The sequence below is a fragment of the Salmo salar genome, chromosome ssa09 (genome assembly GCF_905237065.1).
Source record: "Salmo salar chromosome ssa09, Ssal_v3.1, whole genome shotgun sequence".
NCBI classification, from domain to species: domain Eukaryota; kingdom Metazoa; phylum Chordata; class Actinopteri; order Salmoniformes; family Salmonidae; genus Salmo; species Salmo salar.
In genome coordinates, this window is record NC_059450.1 from 118956462 (window position 1) to 118971117 (window position 14656).

Here is a 14656-nt window from a genome sequence, read left to right on the forward strand (position 1 = left end):
GCCATCTAGTGTCAAAGGACCACTATAACAGCGTCTGCAAAGCATGTTTGATTTGCATGTAATACATTGTATTGGACAGTATAGTGATGGTCGGGCTATACGGGAGTATACAGGCTAGTAGCCTATTATAATCATTAGGTTAAAGGTTCCATTATGTTGGTAGCAAGCTATTAGGGATGATATAAGGCCTCCGAGTGGCGCAGCGGTGTAATGTGCTGCATCTCAGTGCAAGAGGCATCACTACAGTCCATGGTTTGAATCCAGGCTGTATCACATGGCTGTGATAGGGAGTCCTATAGGGTGGTGCACAATTGGCCAAGAACAAATAATTTGTTCTTCACTGACTTGCCTAGTTAAATAAAGGTTACGTTTACGTATATTAATCAAAGATCCACTTTGCTATATATAATGCTATCCATGTTGGATAGTAAATCCAGGCTATGGATAGAATTCTATATCATTCTTGGAGATCTGTTTTAGGAACAGACTGAATTTGAATGTGTGTTCTTGAAAACATATAAATCACGACCCCATTGGTCATTTGAACCCCTTGGTTGAACTTCCGTTGGGTAGATATGATGTCTGTCATTAGCCCTGAACTGCCTGACTTGACGTTCAATAAACCCTTGCTCTAGTCGAGGATACTAACGTTTATTTCATAGCTACACTCGTTTATCATTTCTAAACAACAGGCAATGGGAAGTTAACAGGAAAATTTGAAGTTCCGGGATCTGACGTTTATTTATCGAGTGAATCAGATGTTATTGTTTTTTTTCTGTGGAAATGGGCTCGACAAACTCCACCCTGTCAAAAATTCCAAACGTCGAAGAATTAATGCAAGAAACGGGTTGTAAGTTCTCCGATGGGTAGGACTGTAATTTAGGCTATTATAAAAAATGTATTGAGATTGTCATGATTATACAATGACTTTATAGTTTATGCCAAATTCGAAGACAAATCGTTGAGTGGGCGTATAACGGATTTCATTATAGACGTTATTGTGACAGCTGTATGGAGCCCAGCTTTTCTTTTGATTCTATTGTATTTTTTCATCAAAGTTTTAAAGCGCAGATAAGTTGAAATGCGTGGAAATTATGAATCGCTTTTGCAACCATAAGATTGATGCTTGACAGATGCGCAAATTGCGCGCGCAACTTTGGCTGACCAAAATAAGCATGCGTCTTACCCAACCAAATACAGTATTGGATGTCTAAGCTTTCAACAGAGTTATATTGACAAATACATATGGCTTTGAGAAGTTGTAGGTAAATTAATAATTTGGCCTTTAAGCTACTTTTATAAATGCTTGAATAATTCATGGAGTGTTTGCTTGAGTGGTATCCAGAGCAATGAACTGGCCTCTATATGGTTATTGCATATATTGATTAAATTATTTGGTGGCCACAGTCCTGCCCCATTACTAATAGCATGAATCTATGGTTCTCTTGTTTTCTCTTTATCATAGTCACCCCTGCACACATTGTTCGACTTTATGACCGCTTCGAAGCATTGGACAAGGAGAAGACAGGCCATCTCCGGTAAGTGGTGGGACCATGTCAGCTTTATGGAGTTGACTAAAACAGTGCATTTCAGAATAACTTATGTCTGAATGTCTTGTCTTTGTTTTATCCCCATTACTGTGAAGCCCACAGGATTTTGGAGCCATTAATAGGTTGGCGATGAACCCCATCGGGGATCGGATCATTGGGGCTTTCTTCTCTCCAGGGTATAGAACAACATTTCTTACATGTTTGAGTAACATTATTGACTTGATAACCTCACCAATGAAGGTTAATGTCAATTTTCAGCTGTAATAGAAAAGTCCATTCTTTTTGTAGGTCTCCTTAAAACAACAGAGCACAATCAACAAGACTAAATATTTATTCAACTTCAGTTGATTCTGTGCACCATTTATTTTTATTTTTTAAATAAAATGTCCATGTACCCTGTACTTTTGGAATGTAAGTGGGTTCTCGTCTTAAAAGAATATCTCTCTCAGACAGGAAACGGTGGACTTCCACTCCTTTGTGAGGATCCTGGCCCACTTCCGGCCTGCGGACGAAAAACGTCCCAAAGATCCCAGTATGCCTGAACCTGTCAACAGTAGGACCAGTAAACTCAAGTGTGAGTCCTCTGTCAGATTTTTTTTTGTTTTTGTGGTTGACTCAAAATAGATTTTAGCAATCAAATTCAACTCAGTCAGTTCTTCCCTGATTTTTCTCTTTCCTTTTAGTTGCTTTCCAACTATATGACCAGGACAAGGATGGCAAAATCTCCAGAGCAGAGCTTCTACAGGTCTGTAATAACTGTTGGCTTTACTGACAATAATACTCTGTATGGTGAGCAACACAATATACCACCAATAGTTAGTGATGCAAATTGTTTCTTTGTTGTAAACCAGGTCTGGTATGCCCCAGCAATTGATGGCTAAAATGCCTACACCCTATACCAGAGGTATTCAAATCTTACACTATGAGGTCCGGAGCCTGCTAGTTTTCTGTTCTACCTGATAATGAATTGCACCCACCTGTTGTCCCTGGTCTAAATCAGTCCCTGATTAGAAGGGAACAATGAAAACAAGCAGTGGAACTGGCTTCAAGGTCGGGATTTGAATTTGAGGATCCTATAGAATGAAGCCCATTCTCCAATGGGTTTGGGATGTACAGGTGCTGCGGTCCATGCTGGAGATGCAGGTGACGGAGGAGCAGCTAGAGAGCATTGCCGACCGCACCATCCAGGAGGCTGACCTGGACAAGGATGATGCCATCTCCTTTGAGGAGTTCCGCAAGGTACCACCAGGAAGAGCTCTAACAATGACATATCAACATGAGCCATTGCAGCACAGTGCACCCAGAATACTAAGTCATACACATAGAAAATTATGCTGGCCATTTCTGTAGTCAAACAGCATACTGTACATTGTACGATGACAGTATTTTGCCTATCCTCTCATATTCAGTGGCTGCATAATGCTGTATTTGATTGTGATGTAATATACCAATTCCACCATTTGTCGGTCTATTCTTTTTCCCTACAGTCCCTGGAGAAGGTTAACATCGACCACAAGATGAGCATTCGCTTCCTGCGCTAGCTAGAGTGGTTGCATTGGGTCAACTGACCGTTCAGAGATGTAGCCCACTTTGTGTATACTCATCCCTCCATGGTAGAAACAAGGCTTCTGCAGGGAAATATAACTATATTACTGATTCTTTTAACTGGATGACTAACACTAAATACCTTAAATGACTGACTAATATGCTGTAACTTAATATGTTTACTGTATACTGGAGTATGGGGATCATGTACCAAAGTATAACTGCACTATAGGCCTAATGTATAATTACATAGTAACTGCTTTTATATAATACAGTAAAATGTAATTTAATAATTTGTTGTTGTTGCAGAACCTACAGTTTGAATTGGGTTCGTTTTTACAAGGGCAAACATAAGCTTTTATGAAGGGAAACCGATACCCGATACTTGAAGTTCACTCTTCCTTGTAACTTACAAGACTTGACTGCAATAAGTCTCTAGATGTAGCAGTCGTTGTCCAATTACACGGAACATGAGAACTATACATACGAGTATTAAAGTGATACAATATTTCTACAAATAAATATTTTTGTAAATTATATCATTCCTTTACTGAGTTGCTCATGAGGAGAAAAGGCCGTGAAAACTTAAGCTTTGCTATAATTGTGATTCAATATATTTGATTTAGAGAGAATGACAGTCCAACAAAACTAATGTCTACATTTTGACCCAGAGTAATGAAAGGGTCAGTTTGTGACTGACTGGATAGCATTGAACTAATGTGTGCCAAAATATATTTCTCAAATCTATGCATCTTTTTGTCAGAAACATGGAATCTTTAATTAAATAACCCTGTTGGTATTTGGGTGTAGTATATTTTGAAACTGATTTTCATATTTCAAGCATCAGTACAAAAAGCTAAATGATGTTACTGATTCAAATAGTCACACCTCTTGTTGCTATCTACGGCCATATAACACAGGGATATTTCCAAAGCTTGTTCCGTGTGAAATGTTCCTTCATTTCTCTGATTGAACACAGAGTGGCAGGAATAGATATTTTCACTGAGGTTAAGTGAATTAACACATGGGTGATAGAGGGAAATATTTGGTGGTTAACATTTACACACTGACTGACATTCAGGCTTGCCTTGAGACAGAGGCATAATGGAGAGATTTATTCTGTACAGAAATTGTACCATGACAGAAGTTCATAAAGTGGAATTGATTCAAACAATAAACACATGCATTAGCAGGGCTTCCTCATTTGCCCTTAGGCTGACAGGCACATAGAATCCAGAATAAGGAGTATCCAGTGCCTGGAAAGAACAGAAAGACACAATGATTAGAACATATGTGATACGGCATAGAAAACCAGCACCACAATACTCCAAATGTACAGAGTGTGTTGACGGAGGAATGTAACAGGTACCTGCGAGGGTGATGGTCATTGTTAGACGGTAGAGAAGGACATCAGTGGTCCCTCCCTTGATGTGGACTGGCAAGCCGTTGTCCGCCTGCAACCAAAGTCAGGGTTCAAATACCTATTCATGATCATGAATCATTGGAGGCTTTTATTGTAAGCCAAAAATAACTTTGTGATATGATAAAACCAGACTGAATTGCATTCCAGACCACTAATCTGAAGAACAGAACAATTATCCCCTCTGAGGTGCCAACCAACAATGGTAGATCTCAGGCGATTCATCAATCTTGCAACATGACACACACAGTAGATCCCAATCAGGTCAATGTTGCTCTAAAGTACTTGATTTAACATGTTCTGCAGACACTGATGAACGTTGTGATAAAGATGACTTTTGTCTGCTGCCAAAATCACATCTTGTTGACATTGTTGACCGCCAATAATCATCTAAATACACTGTTATTAAGACGCCTCTGGTTTTCTTGTTTGGGATTGTTTCTCATCCAGGTGTCCTAATGATGTCATGCTCACCTGGAATATCTTCTGATGATCTGGCACCTTGTTCTTCATCTGTTTGGTTGTTGTGCTGAAGGCTCTGGTAGCCAGCCGGGGCAGCTTCTGAAAGGATCACAGTCACAAAATCACCCATGTTACAAAGGATGTGAAAGCTAGATTGAAAATACAGGGTTTATACCAAAACATTCCTTTGCATCCCTTACAGCCAAATGTGCAAAACAAATTGGTTGGATTCTTGATGGGACATGCTGACTGAGCGGCTGAGGCTAGGTGCTGTTTTCATAGTGTTTCTAGTAGAATAAATCATTTGATAATAACATTAAATAGGGTGGCATTTACCTTTTTGATTCAACACCTGTTTTTCTACTTTCACTTTTGGAGGGATGTGATACTAGCCTGTTGTTTTCTGTAAGAGGAAAGAGCTATGGAATACTCTTTGGGTTACTCTTACTTCCCTCGCCGTTGAAATAGTGTTCGTCATGACAACAACTGTTATTGTATACAGTCTTGGCTATGAGAGGAAGTACCCCCTTCTAACTGTTTTAGACATTTTGAGTGGTTTGCATACACAAAAAAATGAGACAGTCGCAAACGTTCCTTTTTCTTTTCTTTCAACAGCATGCAGGGGGGAAATTATCCAGACTTTGAAGTGTGTATCACCTTCTTCACTATGTTTTAGACCTTCTGAGTGAATATACAATTTTGGCATCTTAGATACGCTTTCCATCCAAAGTGATGCTAGTATCAAAGACAGCTGGGTTGTCACATCAAATATGCTTGATTAAATCAACATCCTCCAAGATACAAAAACCAACCAAAAGCCTTCTCTGTTAACAAGGCAGAGATTCAACTTCCTTTGACAGATAATCTGTCACTCCTAATGAAATATGAAATCAGAGCGATATTCTTTCGATATTCTGTAAAAGGACACTGTCAAGTGCATACCGGTATTTAACCATTATTGTCAATTAGATAATCAGTTGAAAATCAGGGTCAACCCATACCATTGGTTCTGACCCATTATGTATATTATAACAGGACTATTTCATCACTGGGGACTTGTGTTCTGAAAGAAAGTCATCTCTTTTCAAGTTTTTAATCTATTGGTCTTGGTATCAGGTAAACATTCTCTGTGAGGTCAATCTCTTACTACTTTTTACTATCACCGGCAAAACCTTTTAATTTCATTGAAGACCATTTCGTATACTTGTGTTGACTTGGGTTCTGTCCCTTTAAGAGAACTGTGCCACAGTGTAATATCTACCAAGGTCAAATTGGGGGCCTGAACCAGCAGGGCGAGAACTGGCATTGCTGCCAGCCAATGACTGCCACTCAACCTGTGACCTCAACCAATTAGATGGAGGGAGAGAGGAACATTAAACCCTTCCCCTTGAACTGAATTCCATGTGTGTGTGTGTGTATACGTGTGTGCGTACGTATGTGTAAGCTATATGTGGACACGGCACAGTTTGCTTAGAGAAATCATAAAGGACCGATAGAGGAAATGTGAATCAATAAAAATATACAAGACTAATATACCATCGCATTTTTCCACCTCACCTCACCGAGAAGAGAGAGGGATGTAGTTAAAACGATATGACCTCTCAGTAGGAGCTTGTAAACTACATATTTTAAAAGATCAATAAGACTCAGTTTTGTATTCCATTTTCGTCTGAATGACAATATGAGTCCAGTACGACCTCACAGAGAGATCATCTAGACAGATAGTAATATATCCCTGTAACTGCATTTCTCTAGAATGACATCAGAATCTCCTGGGACCACCCTTCTTGTTTTACTATCTAAAGTGGCTTATATGCTGGCCTTACTCTCAGTCGACCACCGGGGCAGAGACGAGGCCTGCAACAGGTTATTTGAGGCCATAGTCCGTCTAACTTATCCCCCACACACACTGGAATGTATTTGTTTATTTAATACTTAGCAACAAGTAATCAGGAAGACAGATATCACTACAAATTTTGCCTTCTACTCTCCACATTAATAAAAGGTGGTACAAAGGTCAGTCCAACTGTACTTCTCTTTCCAAATAAGATCCAAGAATCTATAAATAATATTTAAACTCTTTTTATGATTGAGATTACTACTGGCAGCAAAGAGAACAGAAACATTTTGAAAAAGTGTTATTTTTTTACCAGTAGGTGATTCATGGTGGAGGGTGTACTCAGTGTGAAGCCTCTTGCTGCTTGTCTAGCCGTGGCCTGTTCAAGGGCGCAGTCACATATTGCAGCATTTCTGAATGGGAGCCAAACTATGGTCACCAGGAGAGTACAAACTCTGCTCAAGCCTTCCCTCCAATGGTCTACAATTGCTTCTTTGGTAGCCGTTGTTCACATTGATTTCTGCTCTCACACATCATTAAATATACATATGTTTATTTGAATTCAAATGAAAAAAATGTATGTGGAAATTGTATGCTGCTCATTGACAGTTTGTAGTTAGGAGATCTCATTCCTGTATTTGCGTCGTTCTAATGCATTCACTTGTTTTCAGCGCACACCGTCCATCTTCCAGTTGTGTGAATAATATTCTAAAAGAGTCTCAAAGCTAGACACTCTTAGTTTCATTTCTGTGTTGAGGTCCTCAGAAAGAGGAACTGAGTCTGTTGTCTAACCTCTCCCCAGCTGTGATCATGAGATCAGGCAAACAGAGAGTTTTGGTTAAGCATTTTTCTCACATTAGCAGGGAACTGTCATTGTAGATCAGTCACACATGATCAGTCACTCTCTCTGGTAAGTCTCAAAACACATTTGTTATAGTTGTTCTATAGGGTTTGTGCACGTTGTTGATGTTTATAGGCATACGTGTATGGCTCTAGCTGTACTTGTTTGTAGTTAGAGATGTAAACAAAGATAGTAAGATTTAGCAAAGTGTAGACAAGCCCTGACTCAACAGTAAGGCATGCACATGTGAAATGTACAATACCTCTTCAACTGGCATCTAACACAAGATGTTAGCACATCATTTGTTATGACATTTCTATGAATTGACTAGTTTGCAGTTTCTTTAATGTTTATGAGAACAACATACTTCACACTTTTTTTCACATGCAATTGTAGCCAATATATTTATGTCACACACTCCTAGACTAGCATCAATATGCTTTCACCAGTGCTGCTCATGGTGGCCTTGCTGACTGTCCTTACCGTCACCATGGAGTCTGACCACTGGATAACAGACCAGCAGGAAAAGTAAGATTGCGATCTTGCATTGTAAATACTTCAATCCAACAGTGAAATGTAGATCGATCAAGTGCAGAAGTTGGACTTTTCCATTTAAGTCTAGTTATTTTCAACTTCTATAGTACATGTTTATTTTTGACTATAATACCATCTTTTGGGACAAGTATAGTTGCATGTCAATCAAATCAATCAAATGTATTTATAAAGCCCTTCTTACATCAGCTGATGTCACAAAGTGCTGTACAGAAACCCAGCCTAAATGTGCATCTATCGTGAGTGTGATGTACTGTTATGTTGAAATATGAAATAGTCTTGGGCATGAGGATACAGAATCCTTCTATCTCTCCCAGGTTCTGTACATGGCAGTGTTTGAAGTTTACTCTGCAGTGGCCTGGGAGCTTCTGTTTGGTGAGTTCAACCTCTTCTCCATAGCACCTCATCATCCTCATCGTCATCAATCACCCATTCTTGTTATTCTAACTCACTCTAACTCTGCACAGGGTCTAAAGAATTCATCACAATGCAGAATACCTCCAAACATCCAGACCTGGACTATCCATGGACTGTGGTAAAAAATGAATTATATATACCCATTAATTTTTGTAATTCCCCATCAGAATAAAACCTTTTGACTGATCTTAATAAACTGAATGAGAATGACAATTCATATCTGATCACTTTTCGTTTTTTTGACCTAGGCCTTTGAAAGCTCATACATGTTGTCTCTGCTGGCCAATATTCCACTCTGACCTCAAGGTAAAACATGTCTCTGGTTACAGTCACCATTGAAGGACAATGAAGAATCTGTGTGTTCAGAAGACATCCCTCTTTCTTTCAGGAACTGGACCCTGAACTCTCTCAACTTTGGCCATCCCTACTCAAGACCCAATCCAGTTTTCTCTTCTGGTAAGAGGCAGGATGGGGGTCAATTTACAATTGAAGTACATGTTTCACATACGTAGCTTCTCCTTTTCAGTTTATTGAGAAGTCATTTAAAAAGAGATGGCCTTTTTTAAATGATTGAACTGGAATGTCAATTTCCTTCCTGAATTGACTGGCTTCAATTCGAATTGACTCCAACCCAGGTAAAAGGTCTACTTACCAAATTTGTTTCTTCAACTTTTACACTACCTGTTCCACCATCTGTCTCTAATATACAGGGCATTCAGAAATGATTCAGACCCCTTGACTTTTCCACATTTTGTTACATTACAAACTTATTCTAAAATGTATTCAATAGTTTTTTCCCCCTCATCAATCTACACACAATATCCCATAATGATAAAGCACCAACAGGTTTCTAGATTTTTTTTCAAATGTATTCAAAATAATAAAAAAAGAAATATCACATTTACATAAGTATTCAGACGCTTTACTCAGTACTTGGCGGAAGCACCTTTGGCAGTGATTACAGCCTCGAGTCTTCTTGGGTATGACGCTACAAGCTTGGCACACCTGTATTTGGAGAGTTTCGCCCATTCTTCTCTACAAATCCTCTCAAGCTCTGTCAGGTTGGATGGGGAGTGTCTCTGCACAGCTATTTTCAGGTCTCTCCAGAGATATTGGATTGGTTCAAGTCCAGGCACTGGCTGGGCCACTTAAGGAGATTCAGACTTGTCCCGATGCCACTCCTGCGTTGTCTTGGCTGTGTGCTCAGGGTCATTGTCCCATTGGAAGGTGAACCTTCACCCCAGTCTGAGGTCCTGAGCGCTCTGGAGCAGGTTTTCATCAAGGATCGCTCTGTACTTTGCTCTGTTCATCTTTCCCTCAATCCTGACTAGTCTCCCAGTCCCTGAAAAACATCCACACAGCATGATGCTGCCATCACCATGCTTCACCGTAGGGATAGTGCCAGGTTTCCTCCAGATGTGACGCTTGGCATTCAGGCAAAATAATTCTATCTTGTTTATCATGGTACTTCCAGATATGTCCTTTAGTGGCTTCTCTGACCACTCTACCTACCATAAATCCCTGATTGGTGGAGTACTGCAGAGATGGTTGTCCTTCTGGAAGGTTCTCCCATCTCCACAGAGGAACTCTGGAGCTCTGTCAGAGTGACCATCGGGTTCTTGGTCACCTTCCTGACCAAGGCCCTTTTCACTCGATTGATCAGTTTGGCCGGGCGGCTAGCTCTAGGAAGAGTATTGGTGGTTCCAAACTTCTTCAATTTAAGAATGATGGAGGCCACTGTGTTCTTGTGGACCTTCAATGCTGCAGAAATGTTTTGGTACCCTTCCCCAGATCTGTGCCTTGACACAATCCTGTCTCGGAGCTCTACGGACAATTCCTTCGACCTCATGGCTTGGTTTTTGCTCTGACATACATTGTCAACTGTGGGACCTTATTTGGGGTGGCAGGGTAGCCTAGTGGTTAGAGTGTTGGACTAGTAACTGCTAGGTTGCAAGTTCAAATCCCTGAGCTGACAAGGTACAAATCTGTTGTTCTGCCCCTGAACAAGGCAATTAACCCACTATTCCTAGGCTGTCATTGAAAATAAGAATTTGTTGCCTAGTTAAATAAAGGAAAAATAAATTTAGGTTTGTGTCTTTCCAAATCATGTCCAATCAATTGAATTTACCACAGGTGGATTCCAATCAAGTTGCCTACTTAAATAAAGGAAAAATAAATTTAGACAGGTTTGTGTCTTTCCAAATCATGTCCAATCAATTGAATTTACCACAGGTGGATTCCAATCAAGTTGTTGATAACATCTCAATGATGATCAATGGAAACAGGATGCACCTGAGCACAATTTTGAGTCTCATAGCAAAGGGCCTGAATACTTATGTAAATAAGGTATTTTTCTTTTTACATTTACACAATTTGCTCAAATAATGTTTTCGCTGTGTTATTATGGGGTATTGTGTGTTGAGTGAACAGGGGAAAAATAATTTGATCCATTTTAGAATGAGGCTGTAGCGTAACAAAATGTGGAAAAAGTTAAGGGGTCTGAATACTTTCCAAATGCAATACATAATTTTCTCTGTTAGATTGACTGGAAAGGTTCAGAGGTCCCCACAGAATAAAAGTTATTACTGTATTCCGGTTCACAGAATAAAAGGTGTTAGAGCTGCATAGCAGAGCGTGTCACTGAATGTCCCTGTGTTTCTACAACAGGAAAGATGAATGGATCAAACATGGCTCTTGTGCTGCTTGTGTGGAGGGCATGAACTCTCCCTTGCGTTACTTCCAGATATGTCTGAAACTACGCGGGCGCTTCGATATTGACCGGTCAGACCCACTGTTCACATTCACAAACCTAACCTGCCTGTTTCACCATTACACATAGTCAAACCTCTTGTTGACGGCTTTTATCCTGGCTAAGCTACCTGTTCTCCGCCCGTTATTCAGAGCCTTGGAGGACGCAGGCATAAAGCCCTCCTGTAACCAGTCTTATCCAGTAGGTAGTCACTATCACCTTGGGGAAGGGTTAAGAGACATCTATAGGCATGCATTGTGGGCTTTACAGAAACTAAACTACAATGCTTTTCATGTACCATTATCTGGATGTACAGACTGAGACATGGGGTGGCAGCGTAGCCTAGTGGTTAGAGTGTTGGACTAGTAACTGAAAGGTTGCAAGTTCAAATCCCTGAGCTGACAAAGTACAAATCTGTTGTTCTGCCCCTGAACAAGGTAGTTAACCTAGGGTGCCATTGAAAATAAGTATTTGTTCTTAACTGACTTGCCTAGTTAAATAAAGGTAAAATTTAAAAAAACTACATTGAAGGCTTTTTGCAGCATGGGTTTCAGTAGGATCTTATAAAATTGAACTTAAGTTTACATGGATGATGAAACTTGAATTCAGTTACTGCATTGTTCTGCCATCTGTTCAGTACGATAAAGTCAACCATGCTCTGGCCCCAGTCATTGGAGATGACCCCAACGTCCAGATTCAGTGTATAAATGATGAAAAGGTAAGCTAACAGCTAGGTAACAATCCCTAGCCTGAGTGCTCTGTCTGCTCCATCATGCCAGCTCCTTGTCACTGTGTCATGCCAAACTGTTTGGAGTAGGCAAGTGCAAAAACAAATCTGGAACCAAGCTAGAGTCACTGTGGTATTGTATCAAACCACACATTATAACCACTTGAGAGTTCTGTTTGCCTTTGGTGTAATTTGGCAGTGGCATTGATGCTTCCAAGATTTTGCAGATGTAGAGAAACAGTTTATTTGTGGGCATGTAAATGGAATCCCCCATCACTTCCCTCAGGGACGAGAAGTATTGGTCCAGGTGAAGATCCCTCTGTCTCAAAACCTCACCCTTGGATGTCATCACAAAGAGGACCAGGGAGCTGAACCAGAACCTACCCAGCTCTGGCACACCTTTCCTGGGCACCCCTGTCCACAGGACTCCCCTGTCTTTTACTTCCCTATAAAACACGACCGCCCACACCAGCCATGTGACTAGTGTTATGTCTGCCTTCACCACAGACGGGGCTGCCATGCCTGCTGGCTTAACCTAATGATAAGCAAGTTCTTGAATTGCAGGGCTCACATCTGACACAGATTACATTTAAGGCACTCATGTCATACGCAGGCACTTTATGTCCTTTAAGTATTTTTCTTTTGCAAACATGCTTTTGGTGAGTCCAAATATACATTTTGTAGGCAAAATAAATGAGTATTTTAAAGCACCTTATTGTTGCGTATATACAAAATGTTTATCTAAGACACAGCGCAACAGTTAACATTTAATTGACACTGTACACACATAACCAAAAGGTAGTTTCTATAACAAAAAAGTAAAGCATAGACAGAAATTACAACCACAGAGCACTAAAAACCAATGGGAGTTCACTAACAGCACAAGTTTGACTGAAAAAATTTTTTACGGACAATTTTAATCTTTGATAGTGAACACGGGGGCACATATTCTGCTTGTTTTGAGTGACGCTGCTTTGCAGTGAGGGCGTGTTGTGGGCGTGAGGTTGGGGTGTGATGGCTCAGAGCTCCAGCTTGCCCAGGAAGCGGAGGTTGAGAATCTTCAGCTGGTCATCCAGCTCCATCCTGACGATGCCGTCGTCCCCGTCAATACTCAGTAGAATCCCCGTGGCCTCGCGGTCCTCCCCTAGAATCACCTTCACCTGGAGAGAGGCACCACAGACAACAGATGACACACCAAGAGCAGCCAGAGCCTTATGAACCCAAAGAACCATGCATCTGTCCACAGAGCTCTGAGTCCAGTGAAGAGGTGCTGTGGTGAGAAACAGCCTTACCTTGTTGTTCTTAGTTGGGGTGACAGGCTCCAGGTGTTCACTGGAGATGCTCACCACCTTCTCTGTGTCCTGGAGGAAGACGGAGCACATGCCACCCTGAGGAAGGAGAAGACGCATCAGGTCAATGATGGGAGTACTTGGCTCAGCACGTTCATGTTGTGTTTGATAGAACAAACTTGCCAACGTAACACATAGGTAAGACTAGTAAAAGTGGGGGGGAAATAAGACAAGATCCCTTAAATTCAACAAAACTCCAACTTGGGGGGGGGGCTCTAATTTAACTATTCTATTGGTTTCTAGCATAATAAAAATAAGCAATTTAGCAAAAACTTTTATCCAAAGCGACTTCACACACACACACACACAAAGATTAGTAGAATCTGTGTGGGTAGCTGGACAGGTAGGATGACTGACAGTGAGGATGAACAGGTGGTCACGGGTCAGGTGACAGGAATGGATGAGACTGAGGCAGGAATTCCTTTAACCATAAAGTGGTATATTTACTGAGTAGTCTGTGCTGCATAATAAAGGAAACAGAATAACGTGTATCCAATGAAATCCGTCATCACAAAGATCTAATCATAACAATCATTCATTGTTATCATTTAGGGAATTCAACAATCCAGTTAATTAATAAGTCAATAGGAATCGTCGGTGAGTAATTTAGGCTCGTAACTATTTATCATAAATCATGAAAGAATAATACAAACAGTGATCGGTTATTCAATCTATAAATCGCCATTAGTTGTATATCAGAGCCGATCAGTTCAACAAACAATTACTTTCTTATTTTACCCTTTCAAGTGTCTTCATGTGTACACGGAATTTCATTACATATTAACTATACCAATTGCATAATTGTCCTATTATGATCCGTAGGGCCGGAATCATTGACCATTCACATTAGACAAAATGTTTGAAGCGTGCGCTCCAAGCCACGCGATAATAACTTCAAACAACAACTGATGGCCCACTCTCCCGATCGCAACAGATAGTTCAGATGAAAGGTAACAGAGTCGGTGGACTTACGTGGATTCATGGACGCACAGAACTTCTGGATTTGACAGAGTGAAGGAAGAGAAAGCAGCGCGATCAGGCGATGGTGATCCTCCTTTTATGGAGTGGAGATCTGTCGGACATTTCCACCTGACCTAATTAAAGTGCCCCTGGCCCAGCTGAGTAAGTGGCAATGAATTAAAGGATTATTCCACCAACTCCATGGGCTTTTTCTACAGCCACCCCGGAAATTGGTTAATTTCCACAC

At 40.6% G+C, this 14656-nt stretch overlaps 4 protein-coding genes across 8 annotated transcripts in view; 2 read left to right on the forward strand and 2 right to left on the reverse strand.

The window, feature by feature from the left end:
• The first annotated feature begins 565 nt into the window (after nt 1-565).
• Nucleotides 566-4284, forward strand: chp2 (calcineurin-like EF-hand protein 2). Of its 2 annotated transcripts, none has more exons than XM_014213712.2 (7): nt 566-850; nt 1466-1538; nt 1646-1726; nt 2000-2124; nt 2234-2295; nt 2667-2789; nt 3038-4284. In XM_014213712.2, exons 1-7 carry the CDS (start codon nt 784-786, stop codon nt 3089-3091), a joined length of 585 nt encoding a protein of 194 aa, XP_014069187.2. In that variant the 5' UTR covers nt 566-783; the 3' UTR covers nt 3092-4284. The 2 variants fall into 2 exon arrangements, with proteins under 2 accessions (XP_014069187.2, NP_001134594.1); NM_001141122.3 differs by having other exon boundaries at nt 764-866; nt 3038-3631.
• cox7a1 (cytochrome c oxidase subunit 7A1) lies at nt 4196-7528 on the reverse strand. The gene is made up of 4 exons (XM_014214087.2): nt 7128-7528; nt 4990-5076; nt 4465-4549; nt 4196-4351 (listed from the first exon to the last, which is right to left on the reverse strand). The coding sequence occupies exons 1-4, from the start codon at nt 7140-7142 to the stop codon at nt 4296-4298; spliced, it is 243 nt and encodes an 80-aa protein (XP_014069562.2). The 5' UTR covers nt 7143-7528; the 3' UTR covers nt 4196-4295.
• A 70-nt stretch (nt 7529-7598) lies between these two features.
• rnaset2l (ribonuclease T2, like) lies at nt 7599-12810 on the forward strand. Of its 2 annotated transcripts, NM_001140972.1 has the most exons (10): nt 7679-7724; nt 8080-8183; nt 8525-8582; nt 8675-8742; nt 8873-8930; nt 9013-9080; nt 11292-11405; nt 11526-11574; nt 12011-12091; nt 12387-12809. In NM_001140972.1, exons 2-10 carry the CDS (start codon nt 8092-8094, stop codon nt 12582-12584), a joined length of 786 nt encoding a protein of 261 aa, NP_001134444.1. In that variant the 5' UTR covers nt 7679-7724; nt 8080-8091; the 3' UTR covers nt 12585-12809. The 2 variants fall into 2 exon arrangements, with proteins under 2 accessions (XP_014069184.1, NP_001134444.1); XM_014213709.2 differs by lacking the exon at nt 12011-12091 and having other exon boundaries at nt 7599-7724; nt 12387-12810.
• A 44-nt stretch (nt 12811-12854) lies between these two features.
• Nucleotides 12855-14656, reverse strand: part of LOC106612680 (transcription elongation factor SPT5) — a 28393-nt gene continuing 26591 nt past the window's right edge. For all 3 annotated transcript variants that reach the window (XM_045724401.1, XM_045724400.1, XM_014214085.2), the window contains 2 exons: nt 13393-13488; nt 12855-13260 (listed from right to left, as the gene is read on the reverse strand). In XM_045724401.1, the coding sequence (XP_045580357.1) occupies nt 13120-13260; nt 13393-13488 (237 nt within the window). In that variant the 3' untranslated portion in view covers nt 12855-13119. The remainder of the gene's footprint in view (nt 13261-13392; nt 13489-14656) is intronic.

What these genes read in the sequence shown, in the direction of transcription:
- rnaset2l (NM_001140972.1), top strand. Translation starts at nt 8,092, where the DNA reads ATGCTTTCACCAGTGCTGCTCATGGTGGCCTTGCTGACTGTCCTTACC. An exon ending in GGCCTGGGAGCTTCTGTTTG is followed by an intron (nt 8,583 to 8,674) that starts GTGAGTTCAACC and finishes AACTCTGCACAG; the next exon opens with GGTCTAAAGAATTCATCACA. An exon ending in TGGACTATCCATGGACTGTG is followed by an intron (nt 8,743 to 8,872) that starts GTAAAAAATGAA and finishes TTTTTGACCTAG; the next exon opens with GCCTTTGAAAGCTCATACAT.
- chp2 (XM_014213712.2), top strand. Translation starts at nt 784, where the DNA reads ATGGGCTCGACAAACTCCACCCTGTCAAAAATTCCAAACGTCGAAGAA. An exon ending in GAGAAGACAGGCCATCTCCG is followed by an intron (nt 1,539 to 1,645) that starts GTAAGTGGTGGG and finishes ATTACTGTGAAG; the next exon opens with CCCACAGGATTTTGGAGCCA. An exon ending in CCAGAGCAGAGCTTCTACAG is followed by an intron (nt 2,296 to 2,666) that starts GTCTGTAATAAC and finishes TGGGATGTACAG; the next exon opens with GTGCTGCGGTCCATGCTGGA.
- cox7a1 (XM_014214087.2), bottom strand. An exon ending in ATCATCAGAAGATATTCCAG is followed by an intron (nt 4,550 to 4,989) that starts GTGAGCATGACA and finishes CTTTGGTTGCAG; the next exon opens with GCGGACAACGGCTTGCCAGT. An exon ending in AATGACCATCACCCTCGCAG is followed by an intron (nt 4,352 to 4,464) that starts GTACCTGTTACA and finishes TGTTCTTTCCAG; the next exon opens with GCACTGGATACTCCTTATTC.